Source organism: Pempheris klunzingeri, chromosome 9 (assembly GCF_042242105.1).
Source record: "Pempheris klunzingeri isolate RE-2024b chromosome 9, fPemKlu1.hap1, whole genome shotgun sequence".
Taxonomy (NCBI): domain Eukaryota; kingdom Metazoa; phylum Chordata; class Actinopteri; order Acropomatiformes; family Pempheridae; genus Pempheris; species Pempheris klunzingeri.
In genome coordinates, this window is record NC_092020.1 from 17,379,533 (window position 1) to 17,403,124 (window position 23,592).

General features: G+C 41.4%; 3 protein-coding genes across 3 annotated transcripts; 1 reads left to right on the forward strand and 2 right to left on the reverse strand.

The window, feature by feature from the left end:
• Positions 1 to 1,299: 1,299 nt before the first annotated feature.
• tmem35 (transmembrane protein 35) lies at positions 1,300 to 3,838 on the reverse strand. The gene is made up of 2 exons (XM_070837112.1): positions 3,693 to 3,838; positions 1,300 to 2,742 (listed from the first exon to the last, which is right to left on the reverse strand). The coding sequence occupies exons 1-2, from the start codon at positions 3,810 to 3,812 to the stop codon at positions 2,377 to 2,379; spliced, it is 486 nt and encodes a 161-aa protein (XP_070693213.1). The 5' UTR covers positions 3,813 to 3,838; the 3' UTR covers positions 1,300 to 2,376.
• A 2,191-nt stretch (positions 3,839 to 6,029) lies between these two features.
• Positions 6,030 to 10,522, reverse strand: arl13a (ADP-ribosylation factor-like 13A). Its single transcript, XM_070837263.1, has 10 exons — positions 10,503 to 10,522; positions 8,602 to 8,718; positions 8,105 to 8,175; positions 7,752 to 8,004; positions 7,493 to 7,598; positions 7,175 to 7,380; positions 6,980 to 7,088; positions 6,390 to 6,660; positions 6,195 to 6,311; positions 6,030 to 6,085 (listed from the first exon to the last, which is right to left on the reverse strand). The coding sequence occupies exons 1-10, from the start codon at positions 10,520 to 10,522 to the stop codon at positions 6,030 to 6,032; spliced, it is 1,326 nt and encodes a 441-aa protein (XP_070693364.1).
• A 3,897-nt stretch (positions 10,523 to 14,419) lies between these two features.
• Positions 14,420 to 23,588, forward strand: xkrx (XK related X-linked). The gene is made up of 3 exons (XM_070836610.1): positions 14,420 to 15,318; positions 20,787 to 21,046; positions 21,904 to 23,588. The coding sequence occupies exons 1-3, from the start codon at positions 14,963 to 14,965 to the stop codon at positions 22,755 to 22,757; spliced, it is 1,470 nt and encodes a 489-aa protein (XP_070692711.1). The 5' UTR covers positions 14,420 to 14,962; the 3' UTR covers positions 22,758 to 23,588.
• Positions 23,589 to 23,592: the final 4 nt, after the last annotated feature.

Below are 23,592 nucleotides of genomic sequence, written 5' to 3' on the forward strand. Positions count from 1 at the left end.
TGTGAAAACCGTGAGAGAAGAAAGTAATTTCATTAATCTCCATTTTTACGGGGGGCAGAAATCTCCCGGGCTGCAACCAACAGTTAATTTGATTAATTAGCTAATGCTAAAAAATGAGCCCATGTTAACATATGTAAATGTCTTCTAAAGTCAACCCAACTGTCAGTTTACTATAAAAAAACAACAACAAAGAAACAGAAAATATTACCTGGACCTGAGTTGTTATTATCAAACTTGTTACTAAGGAAATTTCTGCTTATTGACTAATCTTGTGTATCTGAAAACCTGGACAGACAAAATGAAAACTACATAAACCCTACAAAACCAAATGGTCATAAAATGACAGACATGGGAACTGGAAGAAGGTGTGTTCTCTATAAAAATGTACTCTACTGTAATTAGTGCAATGTTTTTATGTTGGTCAAATTGTACTTCAAACACCACAGTGACAATTAGTTCACTGGGTAAGTAAATATATAATACTTTACATAATTTTAAAGGGTAGGCTACAACGCCCCCCTAACTTCCCCCAAAACTGTAAGCTATAACTGACCTCCAGTACAGTGTTAATGCTGGGGGGAGGGGCAGGGGCCAAAATCACTCCATTATGTCTTGAGGGTGTCTTGAGGGCAGAATGCATTACAGAAAGACCTTTGTATACGAGTTATGCAGTTTGTCCCCTCACTCCCAGTGCTCAGTCCTCTCTCCTTTTTGTCTGCCCATGTATGGCTAGGATTAAAAATGGGCTTTGCTCTTGAAAAAGGCACCAGAATGAAGCACAGTTTCAGCCAATTCCCTAGAAATGTCAAATTCTGCCTGGTCATTTCTCCACTCTTGTTTTTGGAGATTTTCTCCTACTCATCTGTCCATAAGAAACTCAAATATCTCACTGCACAAACTATATTTACAAGATAAAATTACATAATCAAGATACTTCTCCCATAATACAATTTTCTCATAAGTACATTCATTTCATCAGTTTGTATTGTGAGAAAAAAAGAGTTTAAACTGTTGGCTGGAGTTGACTGAAGTTCACAAAACTGATTCCCCTGTAATGCATAGAATAAAATAGGCAATGTCACTCTTACAGGGCATAGTGACAAGCATTGCATATCTGGGCCCATAAAACTATGCAGCCCATGTAGCTGATGTGCTGATATAAAGGAATCACCTTAACAGGGACTGACTTAAGTCATATTACAAGTTTACAACACAAAAATCACCCATTGTTACAAATTTAAGGTTTATTGTTAGATTCAACTGAATGAAATGCAAGAGTTCTAGTAAAAACAAACAATAGTCTGTCTCACCTCCAATTCTTTATTTTAAGTATATCATTTACAGAAATATTGTGAATTTCAAAACGGACAGCATTTTAACAGAGCTTTCACCCCCTGACAAAACTGTAATAGGAATGCTCTTTGTATCTTTAGAGAGAAAAAATAAAACTAAACAGATGAGCAGAATCTTTAAGAGATGGTGAACAGGTTTAAGACTTCAACTGTGCGTTACAAAAGGTAAAATTCCATTTTTAACAGGCAAAAAGACTTTTTTTCTTCTTTGATTTGGTTATGTTCTGCTGTATAAGCTTTGCAGAAGACACCTGAGGCAGCAACTGCTGTCCTTTCCAGCCAGACAACTTCATTGTGACAACTGAACTGAGATGAGACAGAGGATATTCAGCTTATTTTACTTTGAGAGAAATGTTTTCATGCGTACTTCTGCAAAAATCTACTAAGATGATAAAATATCCTGGATTTATATTTGTTTTCTTTTCTAAAATATCCTCTGGTAAGACTGCACCAAAACATTATCTGGATATGTAATACTATTGATGTATAATTAGTACAAAATTCTTTCAAAAATGCTCATTTTGGTTTATGTTTTATACTTTTTTGATCAAATGAAACATGCTTGAACTATTGAAATTCATAAATTATCAGTCTCTCCTACCTACAGTATAAAAACAAATTAGAAAAACAACCTACAAAGACTCTTTCATGAAACACAGCATTCTCAAATCAACTTGTAACATAAATGAAATTCACACTTAAAAACAAAGACGCTTTTAGCACAGTGTAGGACTGAAATAAATAGGGAACATGGATTGACTATTGTGACAAAGAGCTGAGCACATCAGAGTTTCCACTGGGATGATTGTCCTCGGTTGTGCAGAGGATGTATGGGCCAGGAGTTCTCAGTTTCACATTAAGAGTGCAGAGGAGTAGGTGAGAGTAATCAGTCAGCCAACTGGATGGAACAGAGGATGTGTGTGACGGGTTGAGTGACTGCTTCCTTCCAAATCTGAATTACTGCAATCCACACAGGCGCACCAGGTTCCCTTCATTACAGCTTGGACCACCACAGAAGAGGATCTTAAGACTGCTTGACCTTGTTCTTTTCCTGGTCATTGATGTGCTGTTCCTCTCTGCTGTCCTCTCTCTCCGGCCGGTCGTCGCTCTGGCGGGCGATAAGCAGTCGGCAGGTGAGCAGAATACCGAAGACTAGAGCATGGGCGTAACGTTTCAGGGGGTCTCCTACTAGCTGGTGGAAGAACAGGACAGCCAGCATGACCAGCAGCAGCAAGAAGTTGGCCACGTCCTTCGGCCTGCCCGGCACCAGGGTGAGCACCACGCCGCAGCCCACCTCCAGAGAGCCGATGATCTTACGGAGCAGGACAGAGCTGATCCCAATCTTTTTCAGGCCTGGTAGTGCCTTCGCATAGCTCTTGTATGCCCTTTTCTGAAAGAAAAAAAGTACAGGGATCTCTTTAAAATACTTCACGTGTACATAATAAATATCTAGCATTCAATTAGATCCCATCGGTGTCTGTAAGTGGGGTCAGTTAGGATCACATAAGGTCACCCTCATCAAGTCACATTGAAATGCTTTTAGTTCAGTACTGAGCTGCACAATTTTATCTTCAGCTTACGGCTCTCTGGCTCCAGAAAACCCATGACCGTATACAGCTATTATTAGAAAAATTAAAAAGTACCCTGAGCATGTTAGTTTGCATATGAAGCCTGTAGGCCTGCCAGCTTCCCTCTTCCACACAGGACATTTCAACATCAGCAGGTGCACCTCACAGAATTTGCTCGAATACGCCGCCATTGCTCTTTAGCTTGAAGTGGCTCTTCACATTAAAGGAGAAGCTTTAGCAGCTACATCATATTAAACAGGCCACAATGCTACGACTTACAAACGCGTAGATCGGCAGGCGTGCATGTGAGCATCCTTCAGCTAATTTATAGCATGTATTGAGAAAGTAAAGTGCATTAAACGATTCATTGTTCATCCCGGTTTCAGTGGTTAGTAGCTCATGGCAGAAACGTTTCAGGTTGTTTCATGCATTCATACGGATTCGTGGATGTCAGCTGTGTTAATGACTTCATGTTTTAAGGCTTATCTTAGAACATCCATGCCTAGCCTGTGTGCTAGCTGTGTTGTTGCAGGCAATGCAGCAGGTCCTCACATTTCATACACAGGAGTCTCCTCTGGGAAACCGAGCAACGCTCCATAGAAGCACGTTAAAAGAGCGAGTCAGATATCGACAGCATTCATTTTCCGTATCTCTTACTATTTAGGTCAGCATCTCCTCACATTATTCGAGCCTGAGAGCCTTTAGCGTCCGCAGCCAGCCCAGAACAATGGCCTTTACCCCCACACTCAGTATATCGGTGCCATTCACTCACCATCTCACTGTAGGCATCTTTACTTAGTCTCGGAGTGAGCTTGATGGTCCCCATGAAGACGAAAAACAAACCCAAAGCAAAGGAGAGGGCCACGATGGTTATTGTCCTTGGTGAGGCCATGTTTCACCGCCACCGTGCGTGTAACAGGCGCTTCCCACTGAACTGGATGGGAGTCGGAGGGTTTCCCGGTGAAGATGCACCAGGGGGATGGGCTTGTGGATCAACGACGAAAGATGGCGACGCACTGGTCCCGTCTGTGCTCCGCATCCAGGGCCAGGAGGACCCAACTGTGCGCTCCCATTACCAATCACTCATTGATAACAAGAGCTTTGCAGTGTTGCTGATAACTACAACAGAACATCTCTGGAGGGGTAACATGGGGAGCCCAAAAGCTGGAGACTGACTCAGTGTTGAGGTGTTTGGGATAAGAGCCCCCTAACGCTCAGTATGAACTGATTTGAGATCAGCCTTAAAGAAATACTTTTTTGGAAAGTAAGCTTATTTGCTTTATTGCAGAGAGTTAGCTTCCATACCACGGGGCTGCCAGGAAGTCACTGCACCATGGAAAGAAATAGTGCCACACATAACTCCATGAAATCATAAACTGATGATTTGAAACAGTTATTTTATATGGATTAGACAAATTAAGTATAACATGTTTGTTAAGAGAGCTTTAGAGGTGTTGGTTGGTGTTTTCAGTCTTTATTCTAAGTAAAGCTAACCAGCTGCTGGTGGTAGTTATATTAACCATCAACCCGCTCATCTAGGCCTAACTAGTGATGATTATTATCTGTTTTTGAAGAGGGCCCCAGTGTCAGAGTCTAGTTTTATAACTTTCATTATTCAGTGTTTGTAAGCTACTTTGCATATTTCTGAATTGATTTGTTTAATGTAATTACCACACAGCAAGTAGGGCCAGGTGGTGCTCCATCATGGAAAAAGTTGTCCATGACCACGGGGGTAACAAGGACCCAGCAACTAATTTTTTGCCCTCGGTGTCCCCAAGCAGATTCATTTTGCAATGGGGAAAAGTTTTCCTTATGACAGATTTTATTCCCAATCGTGGCAATCAGTCTGCAGTTTTGTAGATTTCAATAAACCACCATTAAAAACCAGCATAGGGTACAGTGAAGTGTAAGTCTGCAATATGTAGAAATGTGAACATAGCCTGGGTTAGACATTTGATGGCCCCGATCAAGGTGGTGTTTGTGCTTGTAAAGCAAATGTAAATTTGGACAATAGTCATTCTTAATCTAAATGAATGAAGCCCTGTTTTATGTTATAGTGCTATAGTCAAAGAAATCTGTAGTTTCCAAAAGATACACATCAGAAATATAATGTAGAAATATAGGTTCATGTAGGAATATTTAAATGTTATTGCAAGAATTTCAGTGACTCAAAATTCACTGCTGAGTAATGGAGTCATGATCACTCAACAAACCACAGAGTTTTGTCTGTACTTAACTCAAGCCATTTTTGTCATTGCTAAAGTCAAGTATAGTACAGTCAGTATTAATAAAACTGAACAACTGCCAAACCCAGAGGCTGCAGCATTAAGACTCATATCTGTTGTGCCATCTGGGAAATACAGTGTCTCCAGATACAGGGAGTGAATTGGGGACTGTGGTAGTATGTACTAACTCAAAATGTCTTTGAGTTAGTACATTGCATGGAAAAAGGTGGAAAACAACAGAACCCAGCGTATTTGGATATACATTCAGACAAACATTTCTTCATTTACTGTCTGAGTTAGACTTTTAAATCTGACATACTTTGTTTACTGTTGTAAACAAATACCATATGCCATGCAAGTAGTGTCAAAATGTTTATTTTACAATTTCTTATATCTGATCATCGCTTTAACAGTGTCCTACACTCTGCCTAGTGCAGAGCTCGTTTCTGAAAAATGCTCAAATAATCGTAAAAAACAAACAAAAGAAGGATACAGTTCAAAAATCATGTTTCTTTCACAATCAAAACAGCATAGATTTATACAAACAAAATCTCCTCTCCATTTTGGCCAAATACACACTTTTATCTTCAACTTTTAAAAAGATGTTATTGATATATTTATCTTTAATTTCTTATTTTATTTCATGTTATTATTGTTACTATCATGACTAAGCAGACCTGCCCTTCACTACACACTGGGATTTGCAGTTTCACAGAGAAGGCTCAGGGTTCAGGTCCGAAGTGATCGTCTATAGTAGATGATAAAGACACATCAGTCTGTGTCTCCCCTACTAAGTGTAAAAAAATGTGGTGTCAGAGTTTGTGTGGGGATGTAGTGTGACTGTGCACTACTGCTTGTGGACCACATCCTCACAGGTTTCACAGTCACTGTCCCTGTTCCTGACGTTCCTTCAGAGCCAGTATCGCTTTTCTGTAAAGATCTATCGGGAGACAAGGTCATCTTTTTAAAACCAGTCTTCACTGTATCATTTCAGAGTCCAAAGTGTTATTGTATTTGATTTGGAGATGGAAGAAGTAGGTGAGGCTCACCAAAAGTTGCAGACAGGTCCACGGGTTGAGAGTAAGCTGCAGGCATCTCCTCTGTGTTGATCTTGTTCTTCCTTTTCACTTTGACAACTTTCTTCTTCTTCTTCTTTTCCCCTTTAACTGGGCAGAAGATAAAAGAAATATTAGATTTCCACTGTTAAACAGATAATCACTAAAAGATATATAGTTAATCAATACCTTTAAGTGTCTTCTCATCATTGTCAGGTGATTCATGCGTGTCCAGAGTCTCTTCTTTCACCTTCGTTTTGCGTTTCGGTTTTCTTTTTTTCGGGGGTATCAGGGCACTGCTGGCTTTCTCTCTGTGACCGGGGTTTTCTTGCTCTCCCTCATTACCGTCACCGTCCTCTTCCTCCTGTTCATGCACTTCCTCTTGATCTTTTTCACCTTCCTTCACCTTAACCGCCTTCTTCTTCTTCTTCGTCTTCAGCTTCTCTTTCAGAGTCGTTTCCTGTGAATCAAAGACCGGTGAGTTTAATTTGCCATTTATTGAAACATGAATTCATTACAATATATATTTGTGTGTGTGTGTGTGTGTGTATATATAGATATCTATATATCACAATTTTGACAAAGAAAATACAAAAATAAGGCAACAAAGGACACAAACATGATAGACTGTTTGAAGACGTCACCTTGCGCTCTGACACAGATGGAGATTTGGAATTTATGGCTCTTGAATTGGACTACATTAGAAAGAGTTTACAGGTGTACCTAATAAAGTGGCTACTGAGTAAAGGTTTAAAAAGGATGCAAGATATTTTCCTAACCTTTTGCAGCATGTTTCGAATGGGTTGCAGCTTCCCTTCACTCTTGGGCTTTTTCTCTTTGTCTTTTGGTCGATGAACCTGGTGAAGATCTGACTTACTGGATCTCATTCTGCGTTAAAAACATTTAACGTGAAAGGTTGATCTGTACAATATTTATGTGTAAATGAAAGCACTGAATGTTAAGTCCTCTCTTACCGTTCCCCTTTGGGTTTTTTGCGAACTTTCTCTGTTTTCCAGTTCTTTTTCCTCTCTCTTGGTTCCAGGGGCCTCTTGCTGTCCTGGGCTACACGAGTACACAGCTCGGGGTAATCCAGACAAACAGCTCGTAGCAACCAGCGAAGGCCTCGTAGAGTCTTCCTGTCCGACCAGCGTCGCAGGTCCATTAAGGCTGAACAAGGCTCCTGAGTTGGAAGGGACAAAGGTCTGTCTCTGCCTGCCTGCATCTCTACAATCCTGTGCTTCTCTGCTGTTTCAACAAGAGATGTTGTTGATGAATTTTAAAACAACACTTACAATATGGCAAAGAGAGCGGCTCTGGTTGACCAGCTTCTCCAGTGATAGAATCTCAATCAGCTCACTTCCCAGCAAAGCGTTCATTTTGTCCTGTTTGTTTGCCAACCTGCAAAGAAATGGTTTGAACACAGGCCACAGTTACCTAGTGAGAAGATATTTCAGTATTTTCTCTCTTCAGCCACCTGAGGGCGCTGTGTGAACTGCACATGATACTGTGTCACACTTGTATGTATTTGTGTATGAATTTGAATATAATTACACTAATATTGGTTTTCCTGCCACTCTTGGCTGTCTCAGCAGGTCTGCAAGAACCTCTTTGACCTCCTTTATCCTCTGCCTGTCACCAGAGTCCACCACAAAGATGATCCCATGTGCCTCCCCATAGATGTCCCTCCAGGCTCCTCTCGACTCTGCTGATCCTCCCACATCCAACAAGCTGACCAGGTAGTTCTCCACTCTGAGCTCATTTCGGATGCAACCCTGGGTGGGTCCTGCTTCCACTCCATGGGGGACTGAAGAGGACAGAAAGTAAAACACAGGTAGATAAATTGTTGTGTTTCTTCTTTAAGCGCTTGGAGAGATTCATCAGGTTTAAAGTTACTGTTAAATTACCTCTTAACATCCCTCTGATGGAGGATGTTTTTCCTGCTTTGTCAAGACCAACCACCAGAATGGTCACTTTCCTGTAAAGAAGTATTTGCGTTACATAAATCACTTACAGGACCAGCATCGAGCTTTAACTGATGTAAATATAAGTAGCAACTGGAAACCAGGGGGCATGAATGAACTGTACATGACATGCAAATTCATATTGTAGAAAACTGTAATCATGATTTGTCTAGTTCTCTGTTCTCTGCACAGAATGCTTTTGTTTGTATTCTAAGTTGAGTAATTTTCAGATCACTTCCTCAACAGAAAACAGAGAAACATCTGCACCCACAATGGTTTTATTTTGTTGAATATGGAGAATCAAGGTGGTGGTTATGGCTCAACTTTGTGATTGTGCTGATTTTTGCATTATTTTATCTTTCTGGAGGGACTATGTTTTGCCAAATGCAGCACACACATCACCAATCAAGCTCTTTGTACATTTCACTGTGCGTTTGTACCTGATTGGCTCCTGTATTTTGGAGACCCAGGTGCAGCAGTTGCTCATCAGGTTGAACATGTTTAATTGAGGTGAGAAAGGTGTGCACAGTGGCCACCATCTTCTCTGGAACTGGTACCTGCAGACAGATGGTCAACCTCAGTATACACACACACACATACACACATAAATATATGGCCGGTTGGTTAAGACACTGGCGGTCATGGCCAGGTCCAACACAAAGATGCTTTGAGTCTCCTGTGGGCTAAGGAGACTGTTACAGATGGCCGGGCATCCAGGCGATGCTTTGACTGCCAAGTGTGTCTCTCTGCCCCCACAGGATCTAAAATTAGCTGTTATCAAGCACTCTTCACCTCACTTTAATTTCAAATCAGCAGTCTGCAGACAGTCTCGCTACAAACACAAATATTTTCTTGATATCCTCTATGGTCCTGATGATGAGTGAGCCCAGTAAAAGCCTTCAGCTATAGGTACAATGTCTACACGTAGTCCTCCTGAGTCTTTTAATACACACACACAGCAGGTGTGTGTGTCTGAAGTCGTCGGGCCATATGCTAAAAAAAAAACACTGGCAGATCTTTCAGTCCTTTGTCCAGTACATCTGTTGAGGCTCCGTAATCTGCTAAAGCCAGTTTAGAATGTCCTGCTTTTACACCGCTGTTAACAAGCTGACCCACATGCGTTTGTTTCTGTAGAGGACGGTGTTGTCACCATGTCTGCTACAGTGTGACTTAGGAGAATGTTTTGCTCAGGCATCTGAAATTTCAGCATTTTAGGCATTTAGAGGAAGTTAGTATAATCGTATCAACACCAGTTTTTATTTTTATTTTATTTTTTTCATTTATTTTAAACTGTTTATAAATGGGTTGTTTTATTTTAGTTTTCATACGTTTCAGTGATAGTTGTAGGTTTTTTAATTATAATATGGGAGGTATTTGTCAGTGGTAGAGTACGATACAAACAACTGACTCCCAACTGTCGTGTAGACGTGATCTTAGTCTCAGTAAACACATGCACCAGTGCCTCCTCATGCTTGTTTTGTTGACAAATTTGACGAAATTGACAAAGACTAAAACTAAAGACATTTCCTGTATATATATTTTTTTCATATTTCATTTTGTTTTGTATGTACACAATATAATTTCAGTTAGCTTTTTTCTAAGGCCTAGTCTTTACTTTTATTTGAATTAACTAAAATGTTTTTTCACACCTAGTTTTAGTTTCTTGGTTAGTTGTAGTTACCTACCTACCTTGAGTACATGTGTTGTGAGCTTTATGAAAGTTTATATGTAAAAGATGTATATGTTAGTACTATGTGTAGAAAAAAACAACAACATTAAATGTATATTTAAATATGTGTCTGTGGAAAACAAAACATTATTTTGTAAGTTATATCATTTTAAGCATTTTGCTTAATTTGACAAATACTAGAGTAATACTAGTTCCCTTGAATGTTTGGTTCTGATCCATACTTTAGAAATATATACAGTATATGTTAATATAATAAATAAAGAATACATGAAATTAGAAACTGCAGCACAACGAATAAAATTGTAAAAAATGTGCATTAAAAATAGCAATAAGCAGTAATGATAGTCATGAGAAACCTGTTGATGTAAACAATATACCTACATTAAGTCAACAATACATTACTTCTGTGTTTCTAACTAATGAAAATACTCTGTTTTAATTAATATTTCCATAATAACTTCACACAGAAAATCAGCAAACAGAACACATGGGTGATAAAAAGCAGTGAATCAGTGAATTAAAACAAAGCGTTTCAAATTTAATGAGCACTAAACTACTAGTACCTGATACCACTGAATGACTAAATCACATGTAATAGGTGTAAAGTTTAGAAAGGTTCACTAAGCTACGAGAAATCTGAAGAATACTCACAGAAGTAAATCTATGTCCATGCATTTGTTTAGGTGCTCGTCTCTACTAACATCTTGTACCCACCAGCCACAAAACTAATCAGGCTCACACTAAGCCTTTGGTCACCCTATGTGGGAGGTACAACCTGGGAAATGTTGTATTGGCAGTTCAACCAATCCCAGAGTCCTCTGAGCACAGCGCTAATCCCACTGGATGGCGTGGTTCTTCTTCAACTTTACCAAAGATGCATGTATCCGTCCAGGAGATCTAAATGTGTCTCATGGGGTGATCTGTGACGTGCATGATCTGCTTTTCCCGTTGAAGTCTGGAAGTGGTCGCATGCAGATCTTTGAACTGATTTAGGTGACACAGCTTAGTCACTCAGGGAGATAATGACATCATAAATATGATGACGGCCAGGTGGTGTCACACCACAGTATACATGAGACATGTTTACTGGTGTAATTGGAACTAAAGCTTAACCTATTCTTGTCAGGTACATTTTGGTTGGATTTAATATGGCGTGGTGATAAGTTCATAAAAAACAATGGCCATATGGATTGTAGCAAACAAGCATGTTACTGTACTCATACTTTATTATCTAATTAATGAATGTGTACTGCATATTTTTCTCTATTATTGTGTTTTGTTTTGTTTTTTAAAGATAGGTCGTAATGGTGCCTTTTTAACATCTGGTCTGGGACAACAGATAAAAAATTGCCTCTTTGAGTTCCAGTTGATCCGTGAGTACTGTTCTTATCAAATCCACAAAAAACCTAAGTAAATAAAATATTACTCAGTGTGGATAATATTGAGAACAAAAATAAGATTATATTGCAGGTGAAAACATATTTGACATGTTTATTTATAATAGCACATGTCATACACAAAGGTAAAAACTCCATAGTGTAAATTTTCAGATACAACAGTGGTTACAGAGGACAACATATTACATAATGGTATCAATACAATAATCAAGTCAGTACAGCATGTTTGTAATGCAGCATGAGCCACTAGATGGCCTCAGACTCACAGTATCTACAGTAGTTTCATTGCCAGAGGCTGCTGTGCATCCTGTAGTGTCTGTAAATAATATAATGGCGCTATTTTCTTGTCCTTGAGAAGCTAAAATGAACTTCATCTGCATCTAAATCTCAGTCTGCTCACAGCTGAACATACATTTCTTTGATTTGCAGCCTCTATACACACCAATCCACAGTACTGATTATTTCATATCTCAAAGTTTATATAGGAAAATCTAAAGAAAATGGACAGTGGCCTGAGGAGCAGAGCTTCTGCAGCTGTAATGAAATTATACGTTAGATGAACAAATGTGTGGTGGCCGCTTTCAGAGACCTGGAGCACTGGTGTGTATGCAGGCCTTATCTCATTATGTCATTAAACCAACATCCAATCAGGCTCTGTCCTTCTCTGCTGAGTAGACTCATCCCAGGCTCTGACCACAGCCCTGTGTCAGCTGACACACACACACACACACACACACACACACACACACACACACACAGACATACACGCACACAGCAAAAGCAACAGCAGCTGAGGACCACACCCCCGTGTGCTCCAGTTCTGCACATTGCAAACATGTTTCAAAGACCCCCGACTGCTGATTTTGCAATCGGGGTTACAGTCAGACTACTTCACAGCTTCTGCTCTAAGATCTTAACATTGACGAAACAGTTCAACAGTTTTGCAAATAGGCTTATTAGCTTTCTTGCTGAGAGTTAAACGAGAAGATCAAAACCATTGTCATGTCTGTTCAGTAAATATGAAGCTACAGCCTGGAGATTGGTAGCATAGATTAGCATAAAGACTGGAAACATGGGGAAACAGCTAGCCTGGATCTGTCCAAAGACAATAAAAGCTATTGTCAATTAACATTTCATATTTTTTAAATTTTATTTGACACATAATCCATGTAAAATAGTTTTCACATTTTGTTCAGATTAAACAAACAGGATATAGCCTGCTAATTGGAAAGCTTTGGAAATGTCGGTAGGTGGGGTTTGTTACCCTTAAACAAAGCCAAGCTAGCCACTTCTCCCTGCTTCCAGTCTTAATGCTAAGCTAACCTATCTCCTATAGCTTCATATTTAGCAAACAAGCATGATAGTGGTATCAATCTTCATAGTGGAACACATGGAAAGAAACACAAAAGCACATTTCCCAAAATGTCAAACTATCCCTTAAGATAGTTCAAGACAAAGGCAGGATGAATAGATAATTTCAGTTCCTTGTAAAGAATCAGACACATAAGCCAGCTGTGTACCCTTTTGCTGACCTGATTGGCTGGTAACACTGTGTACAGGGCATGTCTGCTGCTCCATAATGATGTTTCTGCCTTCCACTTCCCCTTTGGCTCCACAGAGCACATGTCCTCTGCAGTCTGAAGTCACTGACCCACGCCACTGCTTCACAGAACACATGCATTAGTAATGAAAAGCCTCCAAATGTTGCGTTGACCGCCTTAACAATGCCAGGTTGACGTCACTGACTTAGATGAGATTTGATTAGACAGGGAGAGGTCGGCATGTTTGAGGCGAGCTGTGTTGAAACTGCATCACAGTTGATACACACAGAAATGCACACAGGACAACTCCCTGTGTTGCTTTGCAGTTGAAGGGGAAACAAAACAAAGTTACATCCACAATTAGTGGAGGTTAATGCTCATTCATAAATAGACTTATTTCAAAGGTGACAGGTCATGTTGACATGAACCTTCTGTACACTTAATCCTTGTTTGCTTCGGTACTTGAGCAAACATGAAATTCACTTGGGTCGTAAAATGCTAATGTTGCCTAACTGACACGTAGTCTTAACAAACTGTAATGTAATTTGGACACGTCTGTGTAAAAGATGAATGAGAAGATGGAGTGATGTTTTAATAGTGTGTGTCTGTGTGTGAGCTGCACCTGTTCGCTCACAGGCCTGCAGGTCACCATAACAAGGCCAATACCGCCCTGCTGGAGGAAACTAAAAATGGAAGTGCAGTGAAAGTGATCCCTCAATGCTCGTCCTCCACAGTGCTTCCCTTAGGAGAGGACAAATACTGTATGTCATAAAAACTACATGGATTCTATTACTGTATCAGAAGTAGCAGCGTTTCTCTCCATTTACTGTAAATCCTTGTTTATATTTTCCTGACTGATTATTTGTAGACTGAGATGCCTCTTAGATTTTACAGCTTTGACCTCCTTCTCTGCTAACAGTAGTAGTAACAGTACAGTAGTAGTTCTTAAAGACACAGTGACCTGTACGAGATCCCTCATATCCCGACCATTCAGATGTTTACACTTCTCCAATACATTCAAAACTCAAAACTTTCCATTGTTGTCACACCTTTTTCTACTTTCAGTGCGACGGCCCCTTTATACACGTCATTCAGTGTTTTCTTTTTCTATTTCCCAGTAATACAACAAACAAAACATAATGGAACAAACAGTTGGTACTGAATGTTTTTAAACCTGTATTTAGTAGCAGCAGATCCATGTGCGGTTTTGCTTTGTAGAATAATTTGGTGTTTTCTTTTTCATTTTTAATCCATTTTATTTTTGCTTTTAATGTATAGTTTACTAAATATGTATCCACCTCAGTGTATTTCTATGTATATATTTATTTTCACAGTGGCAGACAATCCAAAACCTTTTTTCATGCCCTTTAGTGCGAGTGTTAGCACACATATTAGCATATCACTTTTTTTTTTTTTTTAGACACACCTGAAATCTGTTTCAAATGTGTTTTTTGAAATGTGTTTCTTGAGGAGTCAAGTTTCATCTCATCTCATATCTAATCTCTTACTTTGAAGGCAGCCGCACATCACTTCCGGTATGGCCCGGTGTGTTTCTGGCTGACTTGACGCAGCTGTTGCACTGACAGCCCATCAAAAGAGTGAAAACACGACCTGCCGCAGAAGTGTGCCGACACGAAGACGCCCAGACCTCCTTCAGCCTGCAGCGAGACTCTGGAGGAAACCCCCGTGTTCTTTTAGCAACCAGCAACACGCTTCTTCAAACTACAAGCTCCAGATAGCCTCCCAGTTTGGACGGTGATCGCCCAGCTGAGGTTCTGCTCTAAACGGAGTGCATGACAGGGCTTAACTCTCCTGATCCTGCTCTCTGATGGCGCGGTAACAGCGGCGGTATCTCTGGGGGCAGTAAGGTGGTTTCCTCTGGTTTGAACGGGGTGGTAAAACCTTTACGACCACATATCAGACACACAAACAAAAGATCTCAGGGATGCGTGGGTGGCTGCGCAGCCGAGTTGTAAAGTTCAATACAAACAAAAACCTGCGATGATCAACTTGGTGGAAAGTTGGGAGAGACGACGCATCAAGGGAATTACGCACAAAAAGTGATGTTTTTTGAGCAGAGTACGGCGAGACGACTTCAGCCTCACGTCAGCGTTCTTTAGCCACGTCGCAGTCGTTTCTCGCAGCGTGAGTACAAATCAAAGTCATTATTAGTATGAGCGAAGTGACCATGGAGGAGCAGGAGCGGGAGATCTCGGACGTGGACCCGCAGGAGTGCTCCTCGGTGGAGGAGAACGGAGTCATGCTGGTGGTCAATCACAGCCGGATCCGCCCCCCCTTCAGCGTCGTGCTGGCCACCGTGCTGTACTGCGCGGAGTTCGTCAGCGCCGTCGTGCTCTGCAGCAGGTACCACAAGACAGACGATACCATCTGGATGAGCTTCACCATCACCTTCATGCTGGTGCCCGCTGTGCTCATCCAGCTGGCGCTGACGTTCATCCACAGAGACCTGGGCCGGGACCGGCCTCTGGTCCTGTTCCTGCACCTGCTGCTGCTCGGCCCTCTCATCAGGTAGGTGGGGGTCAGGTCAACTGAAGCACCACGAAGGCAGGGGCAGGATGTGTGTGTGTTTTTCCAGTAGTATTTTCCTCATAGTTTTCAGACACTTTGTCTGCTAGTGGTTTATGTGATTTGTAGTAAACATGCAAAAACAAGTCCTGAAAAGTCACCAAACTGGTCATTTTAGTAGAGAAAGGCTTGAGATTTTTTCAGTGTTGTCTCTATAAATACTCATTACTCATTTGTCTAAGAGCTGCAATGGTTATTAATTAGTCTACTGGCAGGATATTAACTGGTTGCTATTTTGATAATCAATTTATGGTTTTAGTTTCATTTTCTTAGGAAAACATTTGCTGGTTCCAGCTTTTCAACTGTGAGGATTTGATGCATTTCTTTGACATAGATGACAGTAATCTGAATATATTAGGCTCTTTTGACTATTGGTCTAACAAAATAAGACACAGGAAGGTGAAGTTATAGGTTTTCTGACATACCAGCCGAGTGAACAATAATGGCAACAATCTTTAGCTGCAGCCCGGCATCATAATGTTTTATTCATTTGTTTATTCATATCTTTATCTATATTGTTATGTATTTACTTGGTCTTCTCCTTCTCTCCATTTTACTGGACATGTAACTGGACATTTACATTCCATACAAACATTCTCTAATTCCAACCTTTTAAATTAGAAGAGTTGCTGCTTTTCTTCAAGATATATGATAATAAACTGAATGTGTTTGGGTGTTTGATCAAACAAAATCAAGTTCAGACGTCCCCTTGGATACTGCAGATCTATTTTATTTTCATAGGCCAAATATTAATCTAAAAATAACAGATTAAGTGATAATGAAAATACTTATTAGTTGCAGCCCTAATACTGACTCACCTATTGAATCTGTCAGTTGGCATCAATCTGTTGTAGTTCATCAGCTAAATAATATGAACCACATTAACTTGCTATGATAGACTGTTGAAGCTTCAGCTTTAGTTGAAACAGCTTTTTTGCGCTGAATGAGAATTACAGATTTGGCAGCCATTATCTAAATCACACACCAGATGGAAAGCCTGTTCAGCTTGAAGAACAGAACAAACCAAACAACCTCCCACATCATTTGCTGAACAGGGATGGACATACAGTATAAGGAGTCCTGAGCTTCTTTTCATTTGAAGTCCCCCCCACTGCTGTCTAGACTCTAAAAGCAGTCTGTCAAATGACTGCAGAGCTGGCACCCACCCTTTAGTAACACATCCTTCACATTTATGGCTTGTACGCCGCTCAGTTGTATGAGCTCATCTAAGGGTAATGGCACCCAAAGGCCTTGGTGCTGTGGACCAGTCAGTCCACCGATTGGGCCTGGCTGGCTCAGGAGGAGAGAGGTCAGAAAGAGGTTGTATATGTTTGCTGGAAAGGCTTCTGAAAATAATACAGCTGGTTTTATTCTTGGAAATCAAAGCAGCGGAAAAGCAAATGTGACAGGTCGGCACACATTTAGAAAAAAGAACCAAATATGTGTTCTTCTAAGCGATGCAAAGGTTTTAAAAAGTTTTGAAAGCATTGTGGTTGAGGGAGGTGTTGTGTTTGAATACAGCCAGTTTGCACTTCAGTGTCAGTTGATCTCAGCCGAGAGACCTGTTTGGCGAAGCGTGACTCATGCAGGAAGATGTAGGTGGAGACTCTGAAATTCAAATCTGATACCCTCTGTCATTCTCTCTGAACTTTTGATATGTCAACAGTGAGCCCTTAGGCTCTGCTCTGAATTGATAGTATCGTAAGGCTTTATTGAAAGGTGTGTTTCTTTTACCTTTTACGGGGCAGGAAATTCAGCCTCGTTTTCAGTTTTGTGCAGGTTAGGTGCAACAGGAGCAATGCTTTGCAGGAGAAAGTGTTGCTAAAAGGCATATCAATGACGAGAAAGAAAAACAGGCCGTCCATTGTAAGGCCACTCAAAAGGCAGGAAATGATTTTATCTTCAATGCTGAGCTAACAGTTGTGATTGGAGCTTATCTGCTGTGTGTTGTAATAGATCAGAACAGATACAACTCACTGTATTTTCAGAATACAGTGCAGAGCTCACTTGATTCCTGCTCTCTTTTAATACTACAGTGATCCATGCAGATTTGCAGTTCCCACAGTTAGCAGGACCAAGGTCACACACAGGTCTATAATCATCTATTAACCCACTATAGATAAAGCCACACATGTTGGAGCAGCCCACCTGCAGCCCACCTGCAGCTCTCTAATGTTATTGGTATGAGCCTATAGCATCAGTATCACTCTGTCTGTAATTGAAGGACAACCCCACCAGTTTTACACACCAAAATCTGTTTATTTTGGGGAAATCAACTGGAATATGTGAAAGCAGTTGTGTGAAGCCTTTGGTGGCTTTAAAGGGAGTTGTGCGAAGTCTGATAAATTGCCTCAAGTGATGTCACTGGAGTCAGTGTCAGACTTTAAGTTTAAAAATGAAAAAGATCTGTGTCCCTGGAGTTGGAAAGAAGTGATCTCGGCAGGCCTCTGTAGCCTGTTCCGCACCTCTGCTTAAGGCTAATAGCTAACAGCCGCTACTTATTTAACACATCAACATTTCTGACCAAACTGTCGGCGGCTGATTTACTTTGTGGGTAATGTAAGCGTCAGGGTGTGACAAGGAAGAAGTCTGACGGTGTTACAAAGTGCAGTGCTAAATCTGTCGAGTATACGTGCAAGAGCCTCAAAATCAATCTGGAATAGGAGCCTGGACACAACAAACAAACAAAAAAAAGCTCATTCAGGCACAGTGACGTTTTCAGCTAAATGCTGACGTCAGCATGTTAGCATGCTAACATTTGCAGTAAACACAAAGTACAGCTGAAGCTAATGGAAATGACATTAATTTAGCAGATGTTTGGTCATTAACTTAAGTACTCGACAAATTCTAAATTTGACCTGTTGATGGGGCTTGAGGAAAAAGATCACTGAAGTCAGGAGGATTCACCTTCTTTAGACCATCAACATCTGTAGACGTTCAGCCACGCTGCTACAGTAGCAGTGGATAAAAACCATCCAGGCTTGTCCAGCTGAATGAAGAAAGCTGCTGCAACCAAAAGCAGCTGTTATCTGTCAGCTACGCATGTTTATGATGCAGCACAAGCCTCTTCTCTACCAAAGAATGCTTTGCTCGTGCCTGTAATTTAAAATGGCCATGACCGTTGAAACGGCTTTAACTATTACAGTGAGCCTAATGCTCTAATGTGAACATTTTCTTTACTGTAACATCTCTGATGCAGTGAGGCCAGAAAACAAATACCAGGATTGTTATTAAAGAGCATTTTATTCTGTTCTGGTCTGCGCTGTACTTTTCTGTTCTACTTGAAGCTGTTCTTATTCCACACTGTGCTGCTGTAAACACTTCTCCTCTGTTTCGTCTTGGCTCAGAGGGGAGGTTTCCTGTGTGACTCAGGGATGTTGCAATTATGATCTTAAGTGGAAATTCGAACTCGTGATGTTACCTGATAACTGCACATGAACATTTTTTATTGTTAAGAGCCGTAGTTTTAGTTGTTTTTACGGGTTGTACCAGAAGATGATGGGACACGGGATCCACACAGTTGTTATAGCAACTTCAACGAGGGACTCAAGTTATCTGCTACAGGATGGGCCTTGTCTTGACTTGACAGAAACTACATAATTACTCTCTCAGCTTGGACTGGTCTCAGCATGCAGAGCCTGGTTTTTTTGTGTCTCTTTTGTGTTTGGCAAACTGTGTCAATAATGATGTAATCCCAAGCGACCAAAACAAGATGATCTTGCTAAAGAGCTATTGAAAGAATTTCCTGAATGCTCTGATGCCCTTTTTCGTCAGAGAATATCAGTATTTCAGTCGCTGATGTCTCTTGACTTCTTTTTACCGGCAGTTCCTTTGCTTTCATGTGGTATTTGTCACGCCACACTGCTGTGTTCACACGCTGAGGGAACAGATTGCATGTTTAGACTGCAAATACAGAGCAGCAGCCCGTGTTTCCCTTTATAAATCCGTAAGATGCTGCCTTGGAAGTCAGCATATTGATTCTCTTGGCTAATGCATTCATCAGTAATGCTGTCTTTTTTTTTTTTTCCTCCCATAAGTGAAATTCAGTCTGCCTCTCAGCCGCTTTACAGAATCCTAAGTGCACGCTGGCTCAAGTTCAGTACCCTCACATTGCATCCTCAGCCCACTGTGCTGCCAGGTTTCCAGGGAAAGGATGTCAGTAAATCAGGGTGTTGTGCCTTTACTGTTATTCTGTGGCTATCAGTCTGGGAGTGAATGTGGTGCAAGTGTGTTTTGGTTTAGTGAGAAGGCCGCGCTTCCAAATAACAACGTTTCCCTTACGAGTCTCTAACCTTCGGTTCAAACCCAGTTCAGGGACGTGTGTGGAAGCTTGGCACTGTGCCACATTTGCACTGTGAGTAAAGACGACAGTCTCCAGACTGGTCGCAGCTGAAGCAACAGTCTAACTGCTGACTCCGGATTGTCAGGACAGCACATAGTTGAACCATGAACAAGTCCAAAACTGGAGATTTTGGAGCAGAAGATAACATTCCAGCACAGTGATGTGAGACTTAGTGCTGCAGGGGGAGTCTTCCCAGGGTGTTGAGCGCAGATGTGCAGCACTGTGAATTTCGGTTCATGTTACAAATTATTCAGGGTTTATAATGCTGACATTTTGCTGTTGATAGGTGAATATCTTGCACTTCCAGTTTAGGTAGTTTCCTTGTTGCAGCTTGTACACTCGTACATTTATTTTAAAAACTTTTGTGTCATTTGGGCCTTTAGAAACCAGTCAGGAATAATTAGAATTATTTTTTACAGTGTATAAACAGTTACCTTTCCCATAAATTCACAATATTTGTTGAAGATAAAGATGTTTTCTTTAAAGTTAGCAGTCTGACTTCTTTCTGAGTCTGAGTTCTTTAGAAACCTCATGCAGCAGAGAAACATGTTTCCGTGCTCGTAAATAGTGCTAAACTAGTGTAGTGTTGGATTGTGACACAGAGAGCATTCACCTCGCTAAGGTTAAGAGAACCACACCCTGGTATTTTCAGTGTATACATTCAGGCCTCAGGGAGCTGTGTTTTCTTTCTTCTGGCTGCCCTCTGGTGGATTCTCAGCACTGTGTTCTATTTTTTTGTGAAGCTGTGATTCACAAAGAAAGTTCTGTTTATTATGGATCCTTTTCATCAGATAACATTTCTGAGATTAATGTTGATAAATACCTAAATATCTCATTTTAAGTTTGAAAACAAACTGCAACTATAAATTTCTGATTTATGGCCCTGATACTTGATTTTACTCATTTCTGTTTTGACCTTACATATTCTCACAGTACGATGACTAAATATTAATGTTAAAACACAACATCGCACTGCAGTGACCCATAATGTAAACATAACATTGCACTGCCCTCTGTTGGTGTGAAAATAGTACTCCACTCTCAGTCACTCTTTCTGTTATGTCCTCAGGTGTGTCGAGGCTCTGGTCATCTATTTCAGGGCGGGTAAAAAGGAAGAGCCTTATGTCACCATCTCCAGGAAGATCAGCCTGAAGAAGGGACAGGGGACGCCCATGGAGTGGGAAATCGGTCAATCGGAGCGCAACCTGGCCACTCACAGAAACGCCTTCAAACGCACCGCGGTCATCCAGGCCTTTCTGGGCTCCACGCCTCAACTGACGCTGCAACTGTACGCCACCATCCAGGAGAAATACTTCCTCCCTACCAGATGTAAGAATGATTGAGGGGTTGGGGTTCATGCTCGGTTCCTCTATGTGAGGATTTAAAAAAAAAAGAAAAAATTACTACTGTACAATGTTTCCTTGTTTTTATTCTTGGCAAAGTCCAAATACCTCTAAATTTATGAAATACTTTGTGGTTTTCAGCTCCTTGCAAATAGAACGAGGTGTTACTGCCAGTATATAAATGCAGTTAAGTAAGGATGGAAGATTTTAAACAACCTCCTTTAACCTAATAAGTCCTTTCTTTTCTGCATTTCTCTCCACAATTGTTAAAAGGTGTGTATGGAGTTGTGGTGGACTGAACATATCTGATAGAAGCTGGAGATTTGTGGAAGCAGCAGCTGTGTCATATTAAACTGAAACCCTATTAAAAACCAGTGGTGATAGTGTAAAATATTCAGGCTTTCCATTAAAATACGATGTGTACAGCCGTGGCAGCAGCTCTAAGGCTGCACTTACAGTACAGGGACAGCTGTGCTTAGAGCTAAACACTAAATTCAGCATGTCAGCATGCTCACAAAGACGAAACAAGCGCATGTTAAGCAGGTATAATGTTTACCATGCTAATATTTGCTAATTACTAATGAACACAGTATAGCTGAGGCTAATGGGAATGTCGTTCGCTTTGGAGGTATTTAGTGTAAAGTGGACAAATTAAACATTTAACATTAAACATTTCTCAAGAATATTAATTCCACTTTAATTCAGGCTTGATTTAGTGAATCCATTTGAATATCTGCTGTATTGAATTCTGATAACTTTATGTTGATGTCATTTGTTAGACTTTATTCTGTTAACATTTGTAAAGTGTAACATGACATGATGACTTCTGTATGTTTGTCACAGGGGTTCTGATGATCATCACCCTGATCTCCATCATATACGGGGCTGTTGTGTGCAGCGTTCTGGCCATCCAGATCAGATACGACGACTACAAGTTGCGGCTGCGCCCGGCAGCCTACCTGTGCATGATCGTGTGGAGAGGGTTGGAGATTGCCACCCGGATCACCGCTCTGGTCCTGTTCAGCACGGCACTCACACACTGGGTGATCCTTGTCGGCGTGGCTAACCTGCTCTTTTTCTTCTTCCTCCCCTGGGCTGAGTTCTGGGCCAAAAAAGGCTCCCTGACCGAGAACATTGAGAAAAACTTCTCTAAGCTGGGCACCACCGTGGTGCTGTGCATGTTTACGTTGCTCTACGCCTGCATCAACGTCTTCTGCTGGTCGGCGGTGCAGCTGGACCTCTCTCACCGAGAGCTCATCGAGAGGAAGCAGCGCTGGGACCGCCTGGCCATGTACTACTGCGGACGCTTCGTTGAGAACTTCCTCCTTATAACGCTCTGGTACTTCTACAAGTCGGACTTCTACGAGTACGTGTGCGCGCCGCTGCTGGCCGTGCAGCTGCTGATCTGCTACAGCCTGGCCGTGGTCTTCATGCTGCTCTTCTACCAGTTCTGCCACCCCTGCAGACGCCTCTTCAAGTACAACGTCCACGACTGCCTGCACTGCATTTGCTGCCATAAAGGAAGGGGTCGACAAAGGAAGCCCATGCCCTCGTACTCTACCGCTGCCACTATGGTGCTGGTGCCGGATGAGCCACTGGAGCTGCTGGACCCCCAAAACTCAGAACCCCCTGACCTCACCAGTCAGCTGGGAGAGCGGGAGACGGCAATTGTTGAGGACATGATGGAAGCAGCCTGAGAATTTAATTTGTGGAGGGATTTAAATGAACAAATTCAAGTTCTTGTGGAACTGTGGAAATGCATCCCAGCTGGTGCTGCAGGTTGCACTACTGAACAAGTCCTCGAGACCTTTTACACACAAACCACGATGATTTTCTGTTTTTGAACTGGCGAGGTGATGTGTTGGAGAACAAACTTTTGCCTTTTTCTCTTAAGCGCACTACACTTTACTCGTTCATGGTTGTGAGAGGGACGTAGATGAGCTCCTGACGCCTTTATTGGGGATGATCCGGTACACTTAGGGCACCACAAGGCCTCAGCATACAAAAGAATGTAGCATGTCGAGATATGCACAAAGGCCGCCTTGAGAGAGCAGCGGTGCGTCGTGGATACGACTGAGCCAGGTGTGCGGGAACGGTGCCAAGTGTGTCCGAAAGTGCCCAAAAGACTGAGCAGGACGCCCCTTGTTTACTTCCTCTCAGGGTTTTCACACCACGAACACCCCCTTTGCACACGTTTGCATCCACACTGCACAGACGTAAAAAAAGAACAAAAAAATGTAAGAGGGTAAGAAAAGGTCAGGCAAGGAATTCCCCAGCCGCATAAGCCTGCTGTGATGAATGCATTGTGTTAATCACTGTCCACTCTGGCTGAAAAAAAACAAAACAGGTTTTAGTGAGGCCTTAAGGGAATATCAGGTGTGCCTGTCATGCATTAACACAACTGACACTTTATGAGCTTCTACTTTTATTTCAGTGTTTTCACAGTTTGCTTGTTTTTATTACGTTTTGTCTTGTCCATTGTTCAGTGCCTTGACTACTACAGCTCTACTTGAACCTTAAATAATAAAAAAA

Bases quoted from the DNA above. Each gene is read 5' to 3' on its own strand.
- tmem35 (XM_070837112.1), bottom strand. From the start codon at position 3,812: ATGGCCTCACCAAGGACAATAACCATCGTGGCCCTCTCCTTTGCTTTG. The intron at 2,743-3,692 runs GTGAGTGAATGG...TTTTTCTTTCAG, and splicing joins AAGATGCCTACAGTGAGATG to AAAAGGGCATACAAGAGCTA.
- arl13a (XM_070837263.1), bottom strand. From the start codon at position 10,522: ATGGACATAGATTTACTTCT. The intron at 8,719-10,502 runs GTGAGTATTCTT...ATCTGTCTGCAG, and splicing joins ATGGACATAGATTTACTTCT to GTACCAGTTCCAGAGAAGAT. The intron at 7,089-7,174 runs GTAAGAGAGGAC...TTTTTAACGCAG, and splicing joins AAAAAACCCAAAGGGGAACG to AATGAGATCCAGTAAGTCAG.
- xkrx (XM_070836610.1), top strand. From the start codon at position 14,963: ATGAGCGAAGTGACCATGGAGGAGCAGGAGCGGGAGATCTCGGACGTG. The intron at 15,319-20,786 runs GTAGGTGGGGGT...TTATGTCCTCAG, and splicing joins CTGCTCGGCCCTCTCATCAG to GTGTGTCGAGGCTCTGGTCA. The intron at 21,047-21,903 runs GTAAGAATGATT...TGTTTGTCACAG, and splicing joins ATACTTCCTCCCTACCAGAT to GGGTTCTGATGATCATCACC.